We start from the raw sequence: 18,764 nt of genomic DNA on the forward strand, positions 1-18,764 counted from the left end.
AGATGTAAAAAATACCACCTACCTTCCCACTCAACATTAGGGCTTTTGGAAGTGCCACACGGGCTTGCAGAGCTTCGATACTCCATATCCAGCTGCTCTTGCCTCTGGCGTTGCTCCTCCAGCAACGTGGACTCATGCACCGCTTTAATGCGCCGTTGATAGAGTGCATAACCACTCACTGGTGTTCCAACAGGTACGGTACACGGGCTGCAAGAAACCTACAGGGAGGGGAAGGTGTTAGCAGCAGGTACGTTAATACATATATTTAGTAAAGTAACTGTCTTTTGTTTAATGCCTCCATTGAGAAGGGTGCAGCCTATGTATGCTTATTTCAAGTGTTATGCACTTGTTTTTAAGCTACTTCTTGTATATTTATTTGTGCTTAACTTACTCCCCCTCAAAAGTATGGTAACAAAGCAAATGATACGTTTCTTCATTTGCTTTATGATTTTTGCTGCTTTTGTGCTGCATAAAACTAATTCTACAGATAAAAGGTGCTCCGTCAAACATCATTTAAAACATCCCATACCATAGGTGGTATGACAGCAGCTCGATGGTGAAGTTGTTGCAGGTCCATCTGCCCTTGCTTTATTGTGGATGATACCAGTATTGATCCAGTGGGGTTTAACAGTGAAGGCTTTGACTCCCTGCTGAAGATTCTGGAAAAAGAGATAGATGGAAGGGAAAAACAGAACCAAAAGAGACCAAGATTAAACATCTTGATAAACTTACAGCCAAAAGTATGCCTATTTCAGCTTCAAAATTATAACACAACTAAGAGTGGATAAATAGCTGGAATATCAAAATTACGTTATGTTTTGTTCCACAGCATATCTAGTAGAATAGGCACAAATACTGCAAATCTTAAAATATACAGAAATACCAAAAGTGTGTTCAAAAATCTCCAAACCCAAAAATTTAAGTATGCAGTTTCTACATACACAGTACTGCAAGAGCGTAACCTTCGTTACAAAAAATGCTTTGAAAAAAAAGATAGGAAGCACAAGATATATTTACTATATAGGAAAAATATAAACAGTAGTATATAGCAGACTTTTCACATAGAGGGCTCTTATATTTGTGCAGTGGAGAGAGGATGCCTGAAGAGGCAAGAGTGCAGAAACACAGTCAACTACACTTTGCAAAAGAGCACATGCAGAACAATGATACTGGATACTTTTGACATTTAACATCTATCCTTGGTACTGCGTGTATATTAAGACCACTGGGAGGGAGGGGGCAGTGGCTCTGATGCCATACTATGGTTACACAGGAATCACAGCAACAGAACACTAAAAGATTTCATGTATCATCAGCAATATCAGCCTTTCCCCAAAAGTAAAGAGGTTCCAAGGACATGCAGCATTGTCCATTTAAAGGACTACTTGCTCACGTGGGTTCTCCACACTGTTTAGGGCTAAGCTCCCAGGAACTAGTGACCACATGAAGATACTATACGCTTTGAAGAAAGAGGTCATCCATTTCTCAGGACGCTTGCCTGTTAATTTGTAGACAAGCTGGTAAGAGTGAGAAATACTTCCACTACACTATCATTAGTCTTTAGGAGAGTCAGTTCTACTCATTGATACACTACGGTTCAGTAGCAATAACTGGGTAAAGGACTCTAGAGGTGATATAAGCAAACAAATGTGAGATATCAAACAGTGTAAAATACTGATACTTTAGTTATCTTTTCATTTGTTTATAAACAAGTGTCATCTCCTACTAAAAGATTTATTCAGGCTGTTTTTTCCTGTCAAATTCAGGCAGTTTTGGATGCATTCTACTAAACTGAGTTTGAGAGAGCAAGAATCAATTAAAACAACTCCATCTCTGAATTTTTCACTCTGCATTCAAACACTTCCACTAAAGGGAATGGAGAGCCCATGCGCTCTCCCACACTAACCAGTCACATCATAAAGAACATTCCAAAATTCCTTCTGAATGGGTGGCTTTGTACTAAAGTATTGTGTAAAAGCAACCAACTACCCAAACCTAACTAAAGAACTTCAGAACAGATCCAGTTACATGATCATTGTTAATTCTCTTAGTGGGTAGATGGGGGAGTTTATAAAATTCCCTGATACTTGCTTGATTTTTTGAGTAGGTCACTGATTTTTTGAATAGATGTGTACCAGAAAATCCTGCAGCACCCAGCACCAGAAGTACCACAGACTGACTTACCATGGTAAGTCATGCCAGGAGCATCTGGACTCCTTTCACACTTTGGCAAATTCTCATTGTTTCAGTTAGCTACTATCCTTTCCAGGGAACTATTTAATAAGATTCCCATTCTCTGAACAGATCCAAAATGCCTTGATTTCCCTCACTGTATAGCTTTGCAGGGAGTTGTGCTAGTTTGCTGCCTACCCAGTCAGTCTATTGCCATGGAATTTTGCCTTACTCTGCCTCAGAAGAGCCTTCTTCTGGCTTTCCATCAGAATTTTAGTCAACGTTTCCCTCTGTTGCACTTCAAAAACCTTTTAGAGATTCTTTCCCATAGTAGAAACTCCTAACAGTAGTGTTGCTCCTGAGCGTAACTTTTAATCACTGTTAAGTAACAACACTTTTTAAACAGCTTTTTAAGGACAGCAATTTTGAAACACTGAACAATTAAACTCACCCTTGTCTGTCAGGCTCTCCATCAACTTCCTCATCAGCACTACAGGTGGCACTTGAATCATTATCTGAATGGGATTCTTGTCTTGCTGCATTCACCTGTTGTGCCAGACTGAAGTCCATTTCCTCAGGTTCTGACTTTTCCTTGGGTTTCTCCAAATCTCTCTCTTTGGTATCACTCTCTATTTTCACTTGAATATTCTCTGGTAGCCTCATTTCAGTCTCTACAGGTTCTGCTTTGGTATGCACTGGAAGATTAAGCACAGGCTTAGCTTCAACTGGATGGCTTCTACTGTCAACCTCCATAGGCTCTTCTGCTTCATTATTCATTTCTTCTTTAACCTGTGGCTCAGAGTTCTGACTTTCAGCAGTTGATACGCTTTGGGCTGTTAAGGAAGGAGATGTGCTGGTTGTAGATTTAATGGCAGATTCCTGTTCTGCTGTTGCCTCAGTGGTTATCTTCGAAGCAGCACTCTCAGATGGAGTTTCTTCACTTGGTTTAGCAGGTTCTGCTGGAGAAGGAGATGGAGCACTCTCTGTATCAGAACTGTTTTCAGCACCTTTAAAAAAAAGTAAAAAAAAAAAGTTTGAGCATAAACATTCAACATTAACATGATCCAAACAGGCTTTGATCAACTGCTTTTTTTTTTTTTTTTTTAAAGACTAATCAAATATATGCCAGTTATCCCAATAACACAAGACCCTTGCCCTGAAGAACTGACTCACAAAAGGAGGGTAACTAAAATCAGCAGATAAAGATTAAGGAGGAAGACAGGAATTACAGAAGTAAGATTACATATTTATCTCTGACCTTATAAAGAGCCAGACAGGTAAACTCCCATGCTTATGCCAGAGACGTGGTACTTCATGTATGATGCAGATCTCTTACAAGAATAAGGTCAACATTCACAGTGGTTAAGGCACAACTTGAATAACATGTTTTAGAGGCATCATTGGCAGAAGTGACAAAACACTGATTTTACATGAAAATCTGTCACCTTTTGTATGCAGGCTCTGAGTGCGCATTTACTGCATTTTGCAGAAAACCTTCTTTCCAATTCCATCTTAATTTTAGATAATAAATATGCTACACATAGGTTCTTCACTGCAAAAATCAATACCCTTCTATAATTGGTATCCAGTTGTCGACGCTGTTTACACCTTTCACAGAGCAAAGGAGACATTTTCAAGAAAAAAATGCTTATTCACAAAGGAGGTAAACTAGAATAGTTAACTTACAGAAAGAATTGCAAGTCAGCTTTAAGAATAATTTGTACTGATTCAAGATGATGTTTAACCTTTCTCCTCTTTTTATAATATAATGGAATTAATGACATAGGATAAATAGCTTTTAGGTAAATAAAAACATTTATGAAAAGCTATGACTGCATAGAACTTAGAGGTTATATTCAGAAGTCTTATTTCAAAGATACCAACCTTCATTGCTGAGAACTGCATCTATGGGAAACTTTGTTTAAATACAGCATATCATCAAACTTAAGGCATTCTTTCTTTTAAAAATAAGACTTTTTCCCCATTCAGAGATGTCCATGACAAATTTGACTGAATTACACATAGATTGCAGCCTGAGAAACTTAGCCATATTCTCTGATTCATCATTTATGAATTCTACTGGTTACAGCTCCATAAAAGGCTGGCCAAAACAGACCTAATGCCGAGTGCCTGTAATTATTAGCAGTTGCAGCCAACAAATTAAAAAATTGAATTTGCCTGTCTGAAGCTTTACTGAGACTATTAACTAGCAAAGATTATATATCCATGGTTCAGCTTGTTTCAACGTGGACAATTTTTTTTGACCATGTGCCGTCTGTTCAGCCTCTAGAAGATAGCATAATCAAAGCATCTCAAAATATTAAGCAATAACATCTTAAGGCTGCTCAATACTAATTTTTTTTCCTCTCCAGTTAGAACTAGTGAAGTGAGTTCCAGTTGCTAAAATACTACTGAAACATAGTGTTTGAACACTATGACGTGAAGTAGAACATAGTTTTCTGATCATACAATCAGCCTAAAACAAAGCATAAGCCCCTCCTAATAAATACAGAAATTTTCTTCACAGAAAATTTACCTTCACTGTCTTCTGGATTCTCTTCTTCATTAGATGCTTCAATGTCTTCATCCTCCTGAGCTGACACAGTTGAAGCTACACTCTCACACTGTGATACATCTCGCTCCTCACGGGGCCTTCGAGAAGACTGATAAAGACATGGCATTTACATTGTACTGAAAATTTCCAAGTATTCCTTTTACCTGCATTCCCATTTTTCAATCTCAGGTTGAACTGAAAGGCAGATATCTCCGTTTAGCAGAGATTCATTCACATGGGGACACCATTTCAACTTCAGACCAGATTTTGCTGCTCCTGACCAAAAAATGCCAACAAGTTTGCAAATAAACCACTCTCTCGAGATATATTTGTGGGAAAAACAGGACTAGTGCAGCAAACACGAGACCAATACTCTTCATTTTGGCAGGCACAAGGCTAGGACGGCACTGCAGTTTGGGGATTGCAGCCCTCAGTATCCTACTTTAGATACCCCTAAACTTTCAGTTCCTGGCCTTTCACCAACTCTCTTACTCTGTTTTGTAAGGTTAGTGCTTATTATGTGACACAGGGCATATTTCAAGGTAACTGTTTCTCAGTGATGACCCAAACTTCTACAGTTGCTGATGCACTGATAAGGAGTACGGTTTTCAAAGCACTAAGGAATTATTCAGGCTTGAGTGCACTGATAGAAAATTTTCTATTGCATTTTAAAGCATGAAGTGGCTAGTGCCACAGGTCAGCAAACATCAGCAGCGTCTTCCAGGAGATTTATGTTGTAACACAAAAACAAGCGGTGATTGTGAAATAGTTTCAGCAAACTGTGACGAATGACTTCAGAGGGATCCTAAGTTGCCCCCTCAAATATTCAAAAACCACTGCACTTACTCACCTTCTGTTTGTGCTGTTGAAGGAGACTGTCCAGATTGTGTCTCCTTTTATAATTGAAGTAGAAGTTCTTACACTGAGCTTCACTTTTTGTCCCAACCATTTTGGCAATTGCTGCCCAGTTTCGCCCATGTTCCACTAAACCTGTTCGACCATAAAAAAAAGAAATATTTACTATAATCAGTAATTCAGCTATCCAAACCCAATAAATGGAACAACAATACCTCTAGGAAGGGTCTGTCAGATACAAAAGCAATAGTGTTGTCCTTAAGAGACTTCTCACTGTGACAATGTATTTGACTACTACTTACTGCATAGAAAAAAGCTGTTTCTACCTGAATGTCTCTTTATATAGCCTTCAAACTTAACTCTTTGCTGTTGCTAATATGTTGATTGCTAAAAGACCGATTTTATGCACAATATTTTAAGGTGACAATATCTGCCAAATGACTAGACAAGTTGCAAAATACACAAACTTTTCTGTGAAAAGAATGTGTCTTATACCAAAGGATTTTTTGTAACTTAGAAAAATATTACTTTGAAAATTTACATATGAAATACATACCTTCACATCTGTTTCACATATTTCTGTGGACCAATACAAACATCAAATATTTCTAGGTAGCCCACAGGAACAAAGTCAGTACAAGTCTTAAAAAACTGATTTTGTCTGGTGAAGATATTTGCTTCTTAAAAAAAACCCAGCAAATTTCACACAAGTGATTCAATGTAGTGCTGCCAAAACTAACAAGCATTTAGAAGTAAATCAAAAGCTTTACAAGATTTACCTTTCTTAGCAACTTCCATTTCTTCTTCTGTCCAGCGAGAAGTCTCCACAGGCTCTGCAGAAGCTGAAAGAGAAAAGATCAGGAGTCACTCTACGGCAACAATCATGCGTCCCATAATCTATTTACATTAAGGTTTGTTCAAGTCACTTGGGAAAGCAGCTTCTGACAGCAGGAAGCAGTCAGCTTCCATTAAACCAAATTAAGAGATAAAGTAGGAGTCACATTCTCAGCAGAGCAAACTGTTCAACTGTTCTGCCTACAAAACTGCGTGATGATTAAATAACTGTCAAGACTTGCAAGTAACTAAGATTATTTACCATTAAAATTGTATTTAAGCTGCCAATAAGTACTATCAACCATTAAAAACAGCATGTGAAACATCAGGCATGCCAGTTGTGCCCTTTTTTTCCTCCATGTGATCCATTCTTTTCTATGTACCTAGCAGGCTTCCTTACATTAAGATAACATTGTAAGGCAAGCATGCTACATCCTTCCACAACCGCGAGGAACTTTCTGCACTTTAACTATCCATATTTTTGGCCTTCTAATAATAAATTTTCAGCGCATTGACTACAGCAGGGTCTGAAGAGGCAAAACTGATTCTCAGCTCTAATTTGACCTTGACCCTATAAGGCAGATATGGAGTTAACTCAGGGTAAAAGATGAATTAAACCAGTTTTCAAACACTCTTCAAGATTCAGAAATAAAGATACTGTAAGTGTCCCATTGTTTTTAATACAGTTCACAATTATCGGGGACTTCCTCAAAGGAAGTTCTGCACTTTTCTCCTAGTCCTATTTTGCTCATTTTCTGAGTCACTAATACACATGATCATTTATAAAAATAATTACTGTGAAGGATCTTGAGAGATTTTTCCAAGTTTTTTTCCCCCATCTTCTATTTTAAGTGCATCCATACTGTTGCAATGCATTGAACAGATGTCGTAATGCTGTACAAGATCAGAATATCATGGGAGAAAGGAAAAAGGAATTAAAACTGAAAAAAAGGAAAAAAATACACAGTCCAACATGGTATGAGCTAGTCCCACCATATTTCATTGACTACAGTGGAAAAAAATGAAATGGTTATTTATTGAGAAAGGGGTACCAAGAAATCTATTTATCTTATGTTCATTGAGTTTCCTATAATCCTCTAGATAAACAGAGACAAACAAAAAACAAGCAAACAAAAAAAAGAATAGTAAGTAAAAAGAAACATGAAACTAACTACGATCCAATGCAAAATACTTTTCATTCACTTTTCTGGATTTGATATCATTCTGTTCAAATTTCTGAATGGCATTAAGCTGCAATGGAGTTGGCTCTTCCAGGAAGAGAAACCTCTATTTATTTTTCATTGATCCGCCATTATGCATAGCGTGCAAGAAACTCTTCAAAAGCAGATGTTAGGTATAAGCAAGACCAGCCTTACTTCCATTAACAAGCAATACAAACAGAACACTATAAAGTGTCTGATCCACTACATCACTATTCTGGATTTTCCAAAAAATCCTGCAAAAAACCCTGTAAAACAAACAAACAAAACTAAAACCAAAAGTTATTACTGCCTCAGCCTAGTAGCTGGGAGGGGAAAAAAAAAAGCCATATCCACAGAACTAAAGGGTCTACTGCAGTCTCTGATGTTTACAGTTAAATGAACATCCTGTGTTGTTTATGATGTGCAGAATATTTGAGCAACAAGAGAGTTGTTACAAACTCTAGAAGAATTTCTGCCTGCAACTCCCCAGCTAAAGAGTTAAGAGTAACAGATTTTGCCACGGCACAGCACTACAGGAGAAAAAAATCCCATGCGGTCATGGATAATTATTTACTAACCACAAGGTATTCTGTTTGCTTGTGTTTCTGCACCACCACAGATTATGTCAGCCTTCTTAGAAATGCAGCCAGAGATAGTATACAATATTTTCTAACCATACATGCCAAGAAAGTAACATTTTTACTTTAAATAAATCCCCTGCCATCTAATGCAGAAACAAAAAAAGAAATTGTGAGGATCTATTCCCGATTACGAAACTCCCCAAAGTACTCAAATATCAGGCCTATTTATTTAGCAATAACCTCTGTGAGCTACAGCCTGTAAGTCAATCTGTGTCAAAGGTACTTGAATCAGATCCATCTTTAACCCTGCAAACTAAGAGAAAAAGTAATTACTGAAAGGCTCAATTGCCTTTTTCTTACATGGTTTTAACAGTCACCTGACTAGGTATATACTATTCATTTACATGCAAGAAGTTTAACAGAACCTAACACTCAAAGAATTGTAAGCAGGCTTAAGAATAAAGACATGATATTAAAAGAAACCCAAAGTGCAGGGCGTATGCAGAATACAGCCTTATGCCAGTGAAGTGCCGGACTACCAGATGGTCCCCAAGTGCCCTAAATGCTACTCACAAGGTTCTGGTGGTGGGGGGAGAGGGGGTGGTGGTTCTTCAGTGGCCGCAGCTGCAGCGGCATTTGCTTGTGCAGCTTCATTTGTCATCGATCTGGTGATCCTGCCCTTACGACGACCTTGACTATTGGCAGTTTTTCGGCCCCTAGGAGTGGCCTGCTCCCTTTCCTCCGTTTCCTCTGGTGCAACTTCAGTTTTGTCCTTTTCTTTGGTGTTCTCTCTGAGAATAGTTAAAAGCAATTCAGACACACTCTGAGAGCCATTAAAGGCAGATATTCCTGAAAACGGATGCAAAACCTGTGCATCAGATCTTACTTCCTGTTTTGACCTGAAGGAAAAAGGCCACTTCATAGTGAAATAGAGTTCACTTATTCCCCAAAAGTTAGAGCTGCTAGAGAATAACAGATACATGACATTATCAACTTCAAAGAAAATACAAACACTGTGACAAAACATCAAAAAACTCCCCACCAACAGCAAGATACAAAAAATGTCACATTATCAATAAAGTCCTCTGACTTTTTCACCAGTCTGATCAGTTCAGACAGACAAGGAAATTGGTATGTCAAAAAATGTAAGTACTTAATGCACAAGAGCAAACCGAAATAGGAACAATCTTTAGTCAAGATTTACTGTCAGGCTAACACCAATTTCATCTTGATCTTTGCAAAAAACTGCAAAAAAGTCACTGCAATCTAAAGGGAATTAATGCATTTTCAGTACATATACTTACTTAGATTCCTCCTTCTCATCCTTTTCCTCTTCATCTTTCTTTTCCTCCTCTTTTTTCTCTGTTTTTTCTGCTTTTTCCTCTTCTACTTTTTCTTCTACCTTTTCTTCTTGAGAAGGACGAGCAATTTGTTGCTGAAATGAAATGGTATTTACACACATTATAACAACTCGATTGTACGAAGCTGCAGCAACTTTTCCTCAGAGCAGCGCAAACGCTGATGCTACCTTACCCCCTGCCCAATAATATTTTAAGTTACAGTCACTGCATACCAGTCAGCATAACAGCAAAACGCCTCTGCCAGCAACTGGAACACCTATCTGCACCCTGAAATCATAACAACATGATCTTCCAGGCACATCTTCCAGACTTCAAAAGTCCCTTTTGCCACAAAATGCTCAATTTCTATATATTGACTGTATATCCTCAGTCCCTCTCAGTTTATTTTCACTTATGTTTCTTCTAGTCAACTGCCCTATTCAGATACTGTATTTTGTCTTATAAATCCCACGGAGGTACAGGCTGCTTCTGCAGAGGGAGCACAGAGGTGACACACACACACGTCTCTGCTCACAAGCCTGTGCTGCCGTAGGCCACATGGCATACCTTTATGTTAATTGGAAGTGATTCCTGCAATATGAGGCTTGAAAACGAACAGGGAAGTTTTAAACACGCTTACAGAAGTCTGATCAACATCTTGCGTAGTAATGGTGTTGCTCCTCTCAAATTTTATTTTTAACGTTGCCCATTTTAGAATAGTGAAACATGATAGTTCACAACTTGGAAGCAGATGATCTTGTAGCATGAACACTATGACCACCTAAGCCACCTTCTCAAGGCTGTCACTAGTAGTAAGAAATATAAATATTCAAAAAAACTGAATCTCAAAATTCTTAGATTTAGGTTTCCAACTAATTTATGGAAGGAAAATTACAGTTTAGAAAGTCTTTTACTGTGGTCTTTATTGAGACTAGATTACGATTTTACAAGCATGTAAGTACTAACAAAAGACAAAGAAGTTACTATTAGCCTTTCTTATCCTATAGAGGACAGCACAAAATACTATTTATGTATTCCACGTTAAATGATTCTCACCCCTTATCTCTCAGAGCAATCTAGGTGATGACCACATGCAAGGGTATTCATTCTAGCAAGCAGTTAAGTTTGATTTAAACTATCCAGAAGATATGATCTACTTCAAAGGGGAATTAATGGAAGAAATTTCTGTTATTTAATATAATCACACAGAATTGTTCTCTTGTTGCTGTTCTCTTATTGCTGAACACAGGCTGTTCTCCCATTGCTACTAAAAAAAATAATAATAATTAAAGATATCTCCCAAAGATGTGAGAAGAATTTGTGGCATTGTTTTTACTATTCCTTACCACACCAAAAACCAAACTACCCTTGACATTCCCTGTTTGACTTTGCCGTTAGGAGGAGTCTAACATTAGACAAACTAAATATCGTGTGATGTTGTAAGAAAAGAGGACATGTGTCGATACAGAAGAAGTGTCTATTAAGAAAGAACCATCAGATGCGGCTATAGAAAAGACTTCCATAAGTTTTAAGGTCGTTATCTTCCTTATTGTGTTGCTTTCCAGCATTTTGCAGACTTAAGCTCTCAAAACTACTTTTCCAAGCTGTACTGGTGACAGTAAGGCAAAGTAAAATTGGCAATACAACTGATGCTTTGTAGTCTATACTGTGCTTGAACAGTGTTGCAAAGATACTTCTGGCATTCGTATGCATGCAACTACTAATTACACAAATAATTAAGTCTCATCCCTGAAAATGTAGTGTGGAAAGAAATTCCCTTAAAATACAGAACCTCCTATAGTAAATATTTATTAGACTTAGTGTAGGATACTTCCACTTTGGAACCTGTTTAGTCACTATTATCCAGATTAAAAGCTGTTTAATGCAGCAGCACTCAACTTTGCGGCCCAGGCCTAAAACCTTCTTCAGCATGAAAAGGTGCCTAAAAACTGCTTTCTGCCATCCACAATGTTTTATTTGCACAAGTCCAAGACATCTGATGCTTTCCAACATTGCCGAATTTCTACTATGTCCACAGCTTGCCTGCAACTTTCTCCCTCTCTAGGTTAAAATAACAAGCAGTAGTTGACTGCCACTAAGTAAATCACATAATCCACTCCCCAAATTCCCAGAACTCCGACAAGAAGCAAACGGCAAATGAATGAATTCTCCTGATGGGCCCCGCAAGCCAGCAAACCCACATTAAGCATCTAGAGCTTAACTCATTATGCCCATTCACACTCAGTAATAACTGTAATAAGGTGATCTTTTAAGAGCCACAGTGGAATCCAGCCTTCTGTGCTAGACACCATATGACAAAAAGGGGAAAAAAAGCCTTATGCTGCACACTGGGTTATAGCAATCAAACTCCAGCGAAAGAAGTGCAGGGAGGAGGGAGGGGAAGAAAGAACTCTCCACCTCCTCTCTGAAAATACATAAAGTTATTTTGAATACATGATTACAGTTTAAGTTATGCCTTAAATGCGTTTTCAAAAAAACATAAGGCCTGTAAAAGAGGGAGGGGAGGCAGATACAGCCAAATAGAGGAAACCATCCACAGGAGTTCTCACTGATGGAGTTTGAAAGGGTTAAACAAGCCACTTCAGTCAGTTCAAGCCATCCATTGAGCACTGCAACACCTAGATGCTGTTCACTCAGATTGGATGTGTGCAGGGTTGAGGTGTTCCTTATTGGGCATTAGACTCTGCAAAACAACTTTAAATGCAAAATATTTGTAGTATTTGTGTAAAGCTACCTTTTATACAAATGCCTAAAGCACATTTGGCAATTTGAGGAAGGACAAAGACAGAGGTCTAGGAGATTACTGCTCAAGGACTGCATTAACCCAGATTTTCTAGTCCACTGAAAAATTCCTCAAAATATTTTATTTTATTTTTATTTTTTTAATAGAGAGGATCCTCCCTATAAGTGTAGCAGCAGGTGTCACTGTTTCATTAACAAAACTGAGGCTGGAAATAGTCATAAAAAGGACTTGTTTTTGACATTTTAATAATGTGAACTGGAGCAGAAGCCCCAAAGACTAACTGCTATCTACTATGTTGCTGCAAAATATTAGTATTTAAGATATTGGCATTACTTGGCTATCCCAAAAATTCCTTCAAACAAGATGTCAGATAGACAGGCCAAGGTAAATTATTTCCCTTGTGCTACACGGATTGGCCTGAAAAGCAAAGAGTTAAAACAAACTGCATTTTGAAAGAGTTTGATTTTTTTTTTTTTTTTTTAAAGAAAAACTCTGTTTTACATATAACCTAACTACAAAATAGTTGCTGAGAATCAATCCTCTGCTCTCTTTGCCTGGCTAACTCAGCGCTCCAGTCTGTCAACAACAGGATTCTCTATCCCACAGCGAATTTATTTAACATGCATGATCAAAATAGGTCAAGGGCAGGTTAAATACAAACCTTCAAACAGCTGAAGCCTCAGTCAGCAACGTACCTGCACATTCATCTGTTGATTAAAACTTTTACTATCCAGGCAAGGGGACGGGCTTTAATTCAGGACAAGATTCAAAAGGACAAAAGCCACAAGAGCACCAACATCACACAGCTCTCGAGCAGAGGCTGCCTGACCCAGCAACGTGCTTATTCCAGGAAATTGTGTCATTCTGCCACTTAAGCTGCCTGCGGAAGAGCTCCCATCTCGCGGGGTCGGCCGAGGTCAGCCCCGGCGGGCGGCTCCATTGGCCCGCACGCAGCCCACTGAATTGCTGGGTAGTCACATCACCGCGCTGCACCACCTGCCGCCGGGGCCGCCGGGCTGGGGCCGCCGGGCTGGGGCCGCGGGGCCGGCTGTGCCGCGCAAGCACGGCGGCAAGCGCGCCCCTTGCCGACTGCCGCTTTGCTGCCTGATTTCCAGTGACAACCGTTATTTACAGAGAGCCTACAATCAAAAAAAACAAGCAAGCAAGCAAACAACCCCCCCTCCTTCAAACACCGTTCAGTCCTTCAGCTAAATCAATAAACTGGATGCTTCAATGACTTATTTATAACAAAACCAATACAAACCCAGGAAATTCCTTTGCTCCGTAAACTCCTGATATCCGCTCACCAAACTAAGAGAACGACAACCCTCCCAGCGAGCTGCAGGCTGCTCTGCGCTCTTGTAGGTCCCTCCTATAGGCTGCCGGGAGCATTTTGCACTTCAAGAACCCTTTAAACTGTCCATTTTTGTGCCTCGGTAGCAGACGCTTCATGTTTTTGTAATGCCCAAGGATCCACTGAGACGGACAAACCAGTTCAAAGAAACTACCAGACAGACAAAACTATTAGAATATCACTTCCAAGTAGCTGAAAATTTAAAGGCAGAGTTTGCTCTTATAGCTGCTCTTTTTTCTAGTACTATGTTAAAAACTTGCTCTCCATTTTAAAAGTCATTTTTGGTTTAAGACATACTAGTTGCCTCGGGGAGCACTCTGGAAGGGCTTCTGCAGCATTTCATAAAAACTATTTTCTAGACCTACTTAAGGACAAGAAGCTATTATAATGCAATAAGCCTTCCCTCACTTAGCTTTACATGCTTGTAACCTAAAAGCTTCCACTGGACCTCAAGTCAAGTTGTACGGACTAAAAACTTTTCTGAAGGATTTGAACAGCATTATCGCTATTAAAACCTCCTCCACTGCAATGCTCTACCTACGGGCCTTCTAATTTACAAAACTGTATGATTTAAGATTTTGTGCTGAAGCACCTGCTATCGGTATAAACACACCTTGGAGCAGCACATCATAAATCTTACAGATCTGGTGTTTGCCAAGTAGCAAGAAAGTTTCCGGTTGCTACTCAGAGATAGGTAAAACATCAGCCTCAAGCCAGGCTGCGGCGGAGGAGGGAGAGCGGGGATGAACTACCTTCTGCGGCCAGAGGTGAAAGCTCTGCCGAGCAAGGCAGTTCAGCACGCCCAAGCTCCTCACAACTAGCCTGATGCATCTGCTACACGTGTAGCTAATTAATCATTAATAAAAGTGAGAAATGCAAATGAATACAATTTTGGTACTGTATGATTCCTTGTTACTAATTTTACTAATAAATAGCCTGTAACTACAATACTACTAAATTTAAGCTTGCAGGAAAGGTAACAGTGCCACATTTGGAATGTGCAGAGCTTTTCCCTCAAGTTTGCAGGTACATTTTAACATTCTTCAGATCTTTTAGAGTCTGACACATATCTACACCCTTGACATAGGGCGCACAAGTCTGTCAAGCAGTTGTTCATCACACAAAAAGCTCAGTGATCTGCTGTAGTACTTAATATGGATCAACGACTAGCAACTAAGACCTCCAACTCTGCTAAAATTCAAACAGCAAGTAATTTGAGTCCAATGAACAACTATAGCAAGTACTAAAGGGACAACTCATATCTGCAGTTATTTACATATAAATCAGTATTCACAGGAACGGTTACAAAGTCAGACAGAGCACCTTCCATTCCCTTTTACAGTTAACTAACTTCATGATTCTATATACCAGTGTACAAGGCAGTAATTAAAATCTTTCTAACTTATATGCATTATTCAAGAAAGATTCAAACAACTTATGGATTGAGAAAAATCTATGCAAATTTTGAATTCTACCAGTTCCAATATTCTCAAATTTAATGATCCTGAAAGACATTTAAATACACAGTTATGATCTTTGGAATACTTCAAAATTGAAGTTACATTCTGTTACAGCTCAGAAGCAGTTATGTCTCCTCACCTCTTAAAACAGCTGCAGCAGAACACCATATGGCAAAGATATTGCTCAGCATGAGTGCACTTCCTATGATCATGCCAATCTGATTTTATACTGGAATATGAAACTAAGCAACTTACAATGGCAGCATTATCTGTGTTTAGTTTTCATGGTGATTGTCTACGTATTTTGGACAAGTCTCATTTATTTCCATCTTCTTAGTATCTGTCATACACCCATAATTTAACTCAGAATCTTTTGCCATCACTAGTCACCCAACAATATCCTTTTCCTATTATAAGGTCCAACAGGATTTCTGGCAAAATACAGGATATGTTTCAAGTATTTTCTCCCATTACAGTAGTTAACAATTTGTGAGAGTAGAAGCTCCAATTAAATCCTTTGCATAATGAAAATGACCTCCTCCCAAGCAATCCATAATTTGTGTGGTAGAGAGAAATAAGCCTTTCTGTGACATGATCTCCTCCCTTAGAATATCAGACCATAATTTAAAAGGCTTAAGTACAATAGCACTGTAGAACTGCAAAGTGCTGACCATTCTTAGTAAACAGGACCAGCTTGTTAACTGAAGTGTTTGCAGGAATTTGCTTTTATATAAATAGCATATTCACTGACTCTCACAAAACTTACAATACTAGGAAAGAGGATTCACACGTTCCTTTCAGAAACGTGTTTGAGGCAAGGTGCCAATTTAACATGACTAAAAGTATTATGAATGTTGACATGTCAATGTGTTTCAAAATATGCAAGAATTACGAGAAAATCTGTTTCTAAAAAGGGCTAATGGCATGGCACAGATAGGAACAGTGCTTTGTGGAAAAAAGATTGTGCCCTGCAATGTTTTATTACAATAACTGCTTTAATAAACAGGTTAGTCCATCCCTGATGTTAAAAAAGTAGTTTCCTGCTTTTGTCTAATACTTAGAGCAGTCCCATTATTTGATATGTATTCAAGATATTCACTGCAACTCATGCAGTGTGTCTAGACCCTAAATTTAGGGTCTAGATAAGTCACTGTTCTACAGTTTAATCCAGGTTTGTGCAGTCACAATACCTCAAAAGTCTTAACAGGTTGTGGGTTTTGTTTTTTTGGGTTTTTTTTTTTTAGTATCACTGTTAGGATATGCCTAATTCTGATTACCCATAACTTTTCAGATTTTAAGGTCTTTTACTTTCAATTATTCCATAATTATGGATTTCCAAAACCCTGAATTTGATAGGAACCTCCCCAACCCTACCTCTGCCACAGCTTCAGCTCCAACAAAGCACTGGATATTTCTTCAGCACATTGGATCTACCCCTATTTCTAGCTGTTAAGGATACAAAATTCAAAATATCTGCAGGCTTGGTCTTTACATTTAGTACTCTGTTCATGTGCTTTATTTAATATATGACTTTCTTTCCTAATCTAATTACTGACATATCTTTCATTATATTTCCAGTACTTCCTAAATGTCCATTAGGTGCAAGGGAAAATCAGAATGAGAAGAGCAAGAAATATATTCAGCAAATACACAGCACTCTTCCCACTTTCTAAAAAAAAGTTTCTTAAATTTTCTTTGATTTCCAATTTCCACATCGACCCTGGTAGCCCAAACATATTTATTCCTCATAATACACTGTTCTTTTCCTCTTCAAAGACTTCCAAAACTTCCAAATGAATTCCTGAATCAGCAGAACTTTAAATTTGCATGCATTAAATTGGTCTCTTTCTTCTTGCTATTAAGTTCCAGTTTGACTTTGAGCCTGACCACCAAATAAAGACCACCATTAATTTCTGCTTTTTGACAAACACTGACATTATGAAGTGATTATATCTTTTCCACTGCAAGTCACATGCTCTGCCTAGTTTCTGCTGGCTCTACCATAGGATTAATGATGGATGTGACCTCAATGTCTATGGCAGGGTCCCCAAATAAAATGAGTAGAGTAGTCCTATTAAAATTCACAAATGTGCACAGGAAGAAGATACTCTACAGAATTAAAAATAAACTAACCAAAACCACTCTTGATGCCAAGAAGCTATTCTTAGATTTAAAAATGGCAAAAATGCAGTAAAGGAAAAAGAATTATTCTTCCTTCCTCCCCTCCCCCCCCCACTCTGCTTCATGCATACAATATACTTGCTTGCTATATAGGATATTATAGACAGTTGTAAATATGAAGCAATAAAATAATGACATTCAAGTGACACAAACTTAAAATACCTGGTTTCTTCCTCTACGTTTACCATAATTCCTTCGCACAAGGGCTTTATAATTCTCATTTTTCTTGGTCAAATAATAATACAATACACAGTCAGGAACATTCTGAAGAGAAAAAGCAAGAAAAAAAATTAGTTTTTACTCATACAAAAAATATTTTTTTAGTATTTAATCTCCTTCAACACTTGAAACTGTTCATCCCCTAGACTAAAACAAAACGACTATATTGGAATTGTTTGCTCAGTAGGGAAGTGAATTCACACACAGTTATAACAATAAAACCATGCATAAAATTATACAGTGTTAAACACAACAATCTTGTATTTAAAATATCCCTCAGCTACTTCAGTCTGCATGCTTTAATCTATACCGGACAACTTGCAGGTGTGAAAGCTTCTATTTACCATAAGTATCCAAGAAGCTCTATTGTAAGTCTGAACAAATCCTATTTCTCTATTTTTTAAACAAGCTCTGCAAAATCAGCTCTGACTGATTCAGCCAGCAGTAGGATCCCATTGACTTGAAAGGTGCAGGTAAGGTTCCTTAGAGTTAGCACAGTGGCTCAGCAAAGCCAGTCATATCATTATCTAAACAGCGAGATGGTTAAAGAAGCTTACCTGCTTCAAAAAGAAAATAAGATCAAAACTAAATAAAGTGCTATTTCTTTTACTGCTGTCAGAAGTGCCATTTTACTAAGTCTTGTTAGATGTTTGCATGCACCAATTGTGTTACTGATCAAGTATTATTACATCCTGTCATGGCAGTAACTTTTTTTTGGAATTACAAATTTTTTCAAGAAGAAAAAATGTTGTTGGGATAAGTGACTTACATTTGGAAAGTTAGGGATCCCACCCTAGGCTCTACTTATATTAACATAGGTCTTACCTTTCGTTCCAGGTAGGAAGCAATTAGACCAAAGTTCTTGGGATGTTGGACAAACCTTTTATAAATCAGAAATTATTTAAGTTTGACAACATAATTCATGATCAAAGCAGCAAAGCAGTCTTCCAAACAATCTGTTCTATCAGCAAGCCGTTGATTTCCACAACTGAAGTTAGACTAAAAAGGCTAGTTTTTAAATTATGCACATTTAAAACTATCTAAACACTTAAAACTAGCTATTGATTAATATAATGAGAAGGTACACCTGCTCTTCTCATTTTAATCTTACCGGAAAACTAAGCACTTTAGAGAATTTCCTATCTAAGGACTAAATGCACGTGCAGTCTACTCAGTTGAAAAATAAATGCAGAAGTCTAAAACTTTTGCAGTATTTCATTCATCCAGCTGAGAATGTTATCAAATATT

General features: G+C 38.1%; 1 protein-coding gene across 3 annotated transcripts in view; it reads right to left on the reverse strand.

Moving 5' to 3' along the window:
* Positions 1–18,764, reverse strand: part of NCOR1 (nuclear receptor corepressor 1) — a 75,482-nt gene that overhangs the window by 25,635 nt on the left and 31,083 nt on the right. For all 3 annotated transcript variants that reach the window (XM_067309834.1, XM_067309833.1, XM_067309832.1), the window contains exons 14-23: positions 18,342–18,396; positions 17,460–17,561; positions 9,503–9,633; positions 8,772–8,989; positions 6,361–6,423; positions 5,577–5,716; positions 4,709–4,835; positions 2,624–3,179; positions 530–659; positions 23–218 (exon numbers count right to left, since the gene is read on the reverse strand). In XM_067309834.1, coding sequence (XP_067165935.1) covers positions 23–218; positions 530–659; positions 2,624–3,179; positions 4,709–4,835; positions 5,577–5,716; positions 6,361–6,423; positions 8,772–8,989; positions 9,503–9,633; positions 17,460–17,561; positions 18,342–18,396 — 1,718 coding nt within the window. The remainder of the gene's footprint in view (positions 1–22; positions 219–529; positions 660–2,623; positions 3,180–4,708; positions 4,836–5,576; positions 5,717–6,360; positions 6,424–8,771; positions 8,990–9,502; positions 9,634–17,459; positions 17,562–18,341; positions 18,397–18,764) is intronic.

This window comes from Apteryx mantelli, chromosome 22, assembly GCF_036417845.1.
Source record: "Apteryx mantelli isolate bAptMan1 chromosome 22, bAptMan1.hap1, whole genome shotgun sequence".
Lineage (NCBI taxonomy): Eukaryota > Metazoa > Chordata > Aves > Apterygiformes > Apterygidae > Apteryx > Apteryx mantelli.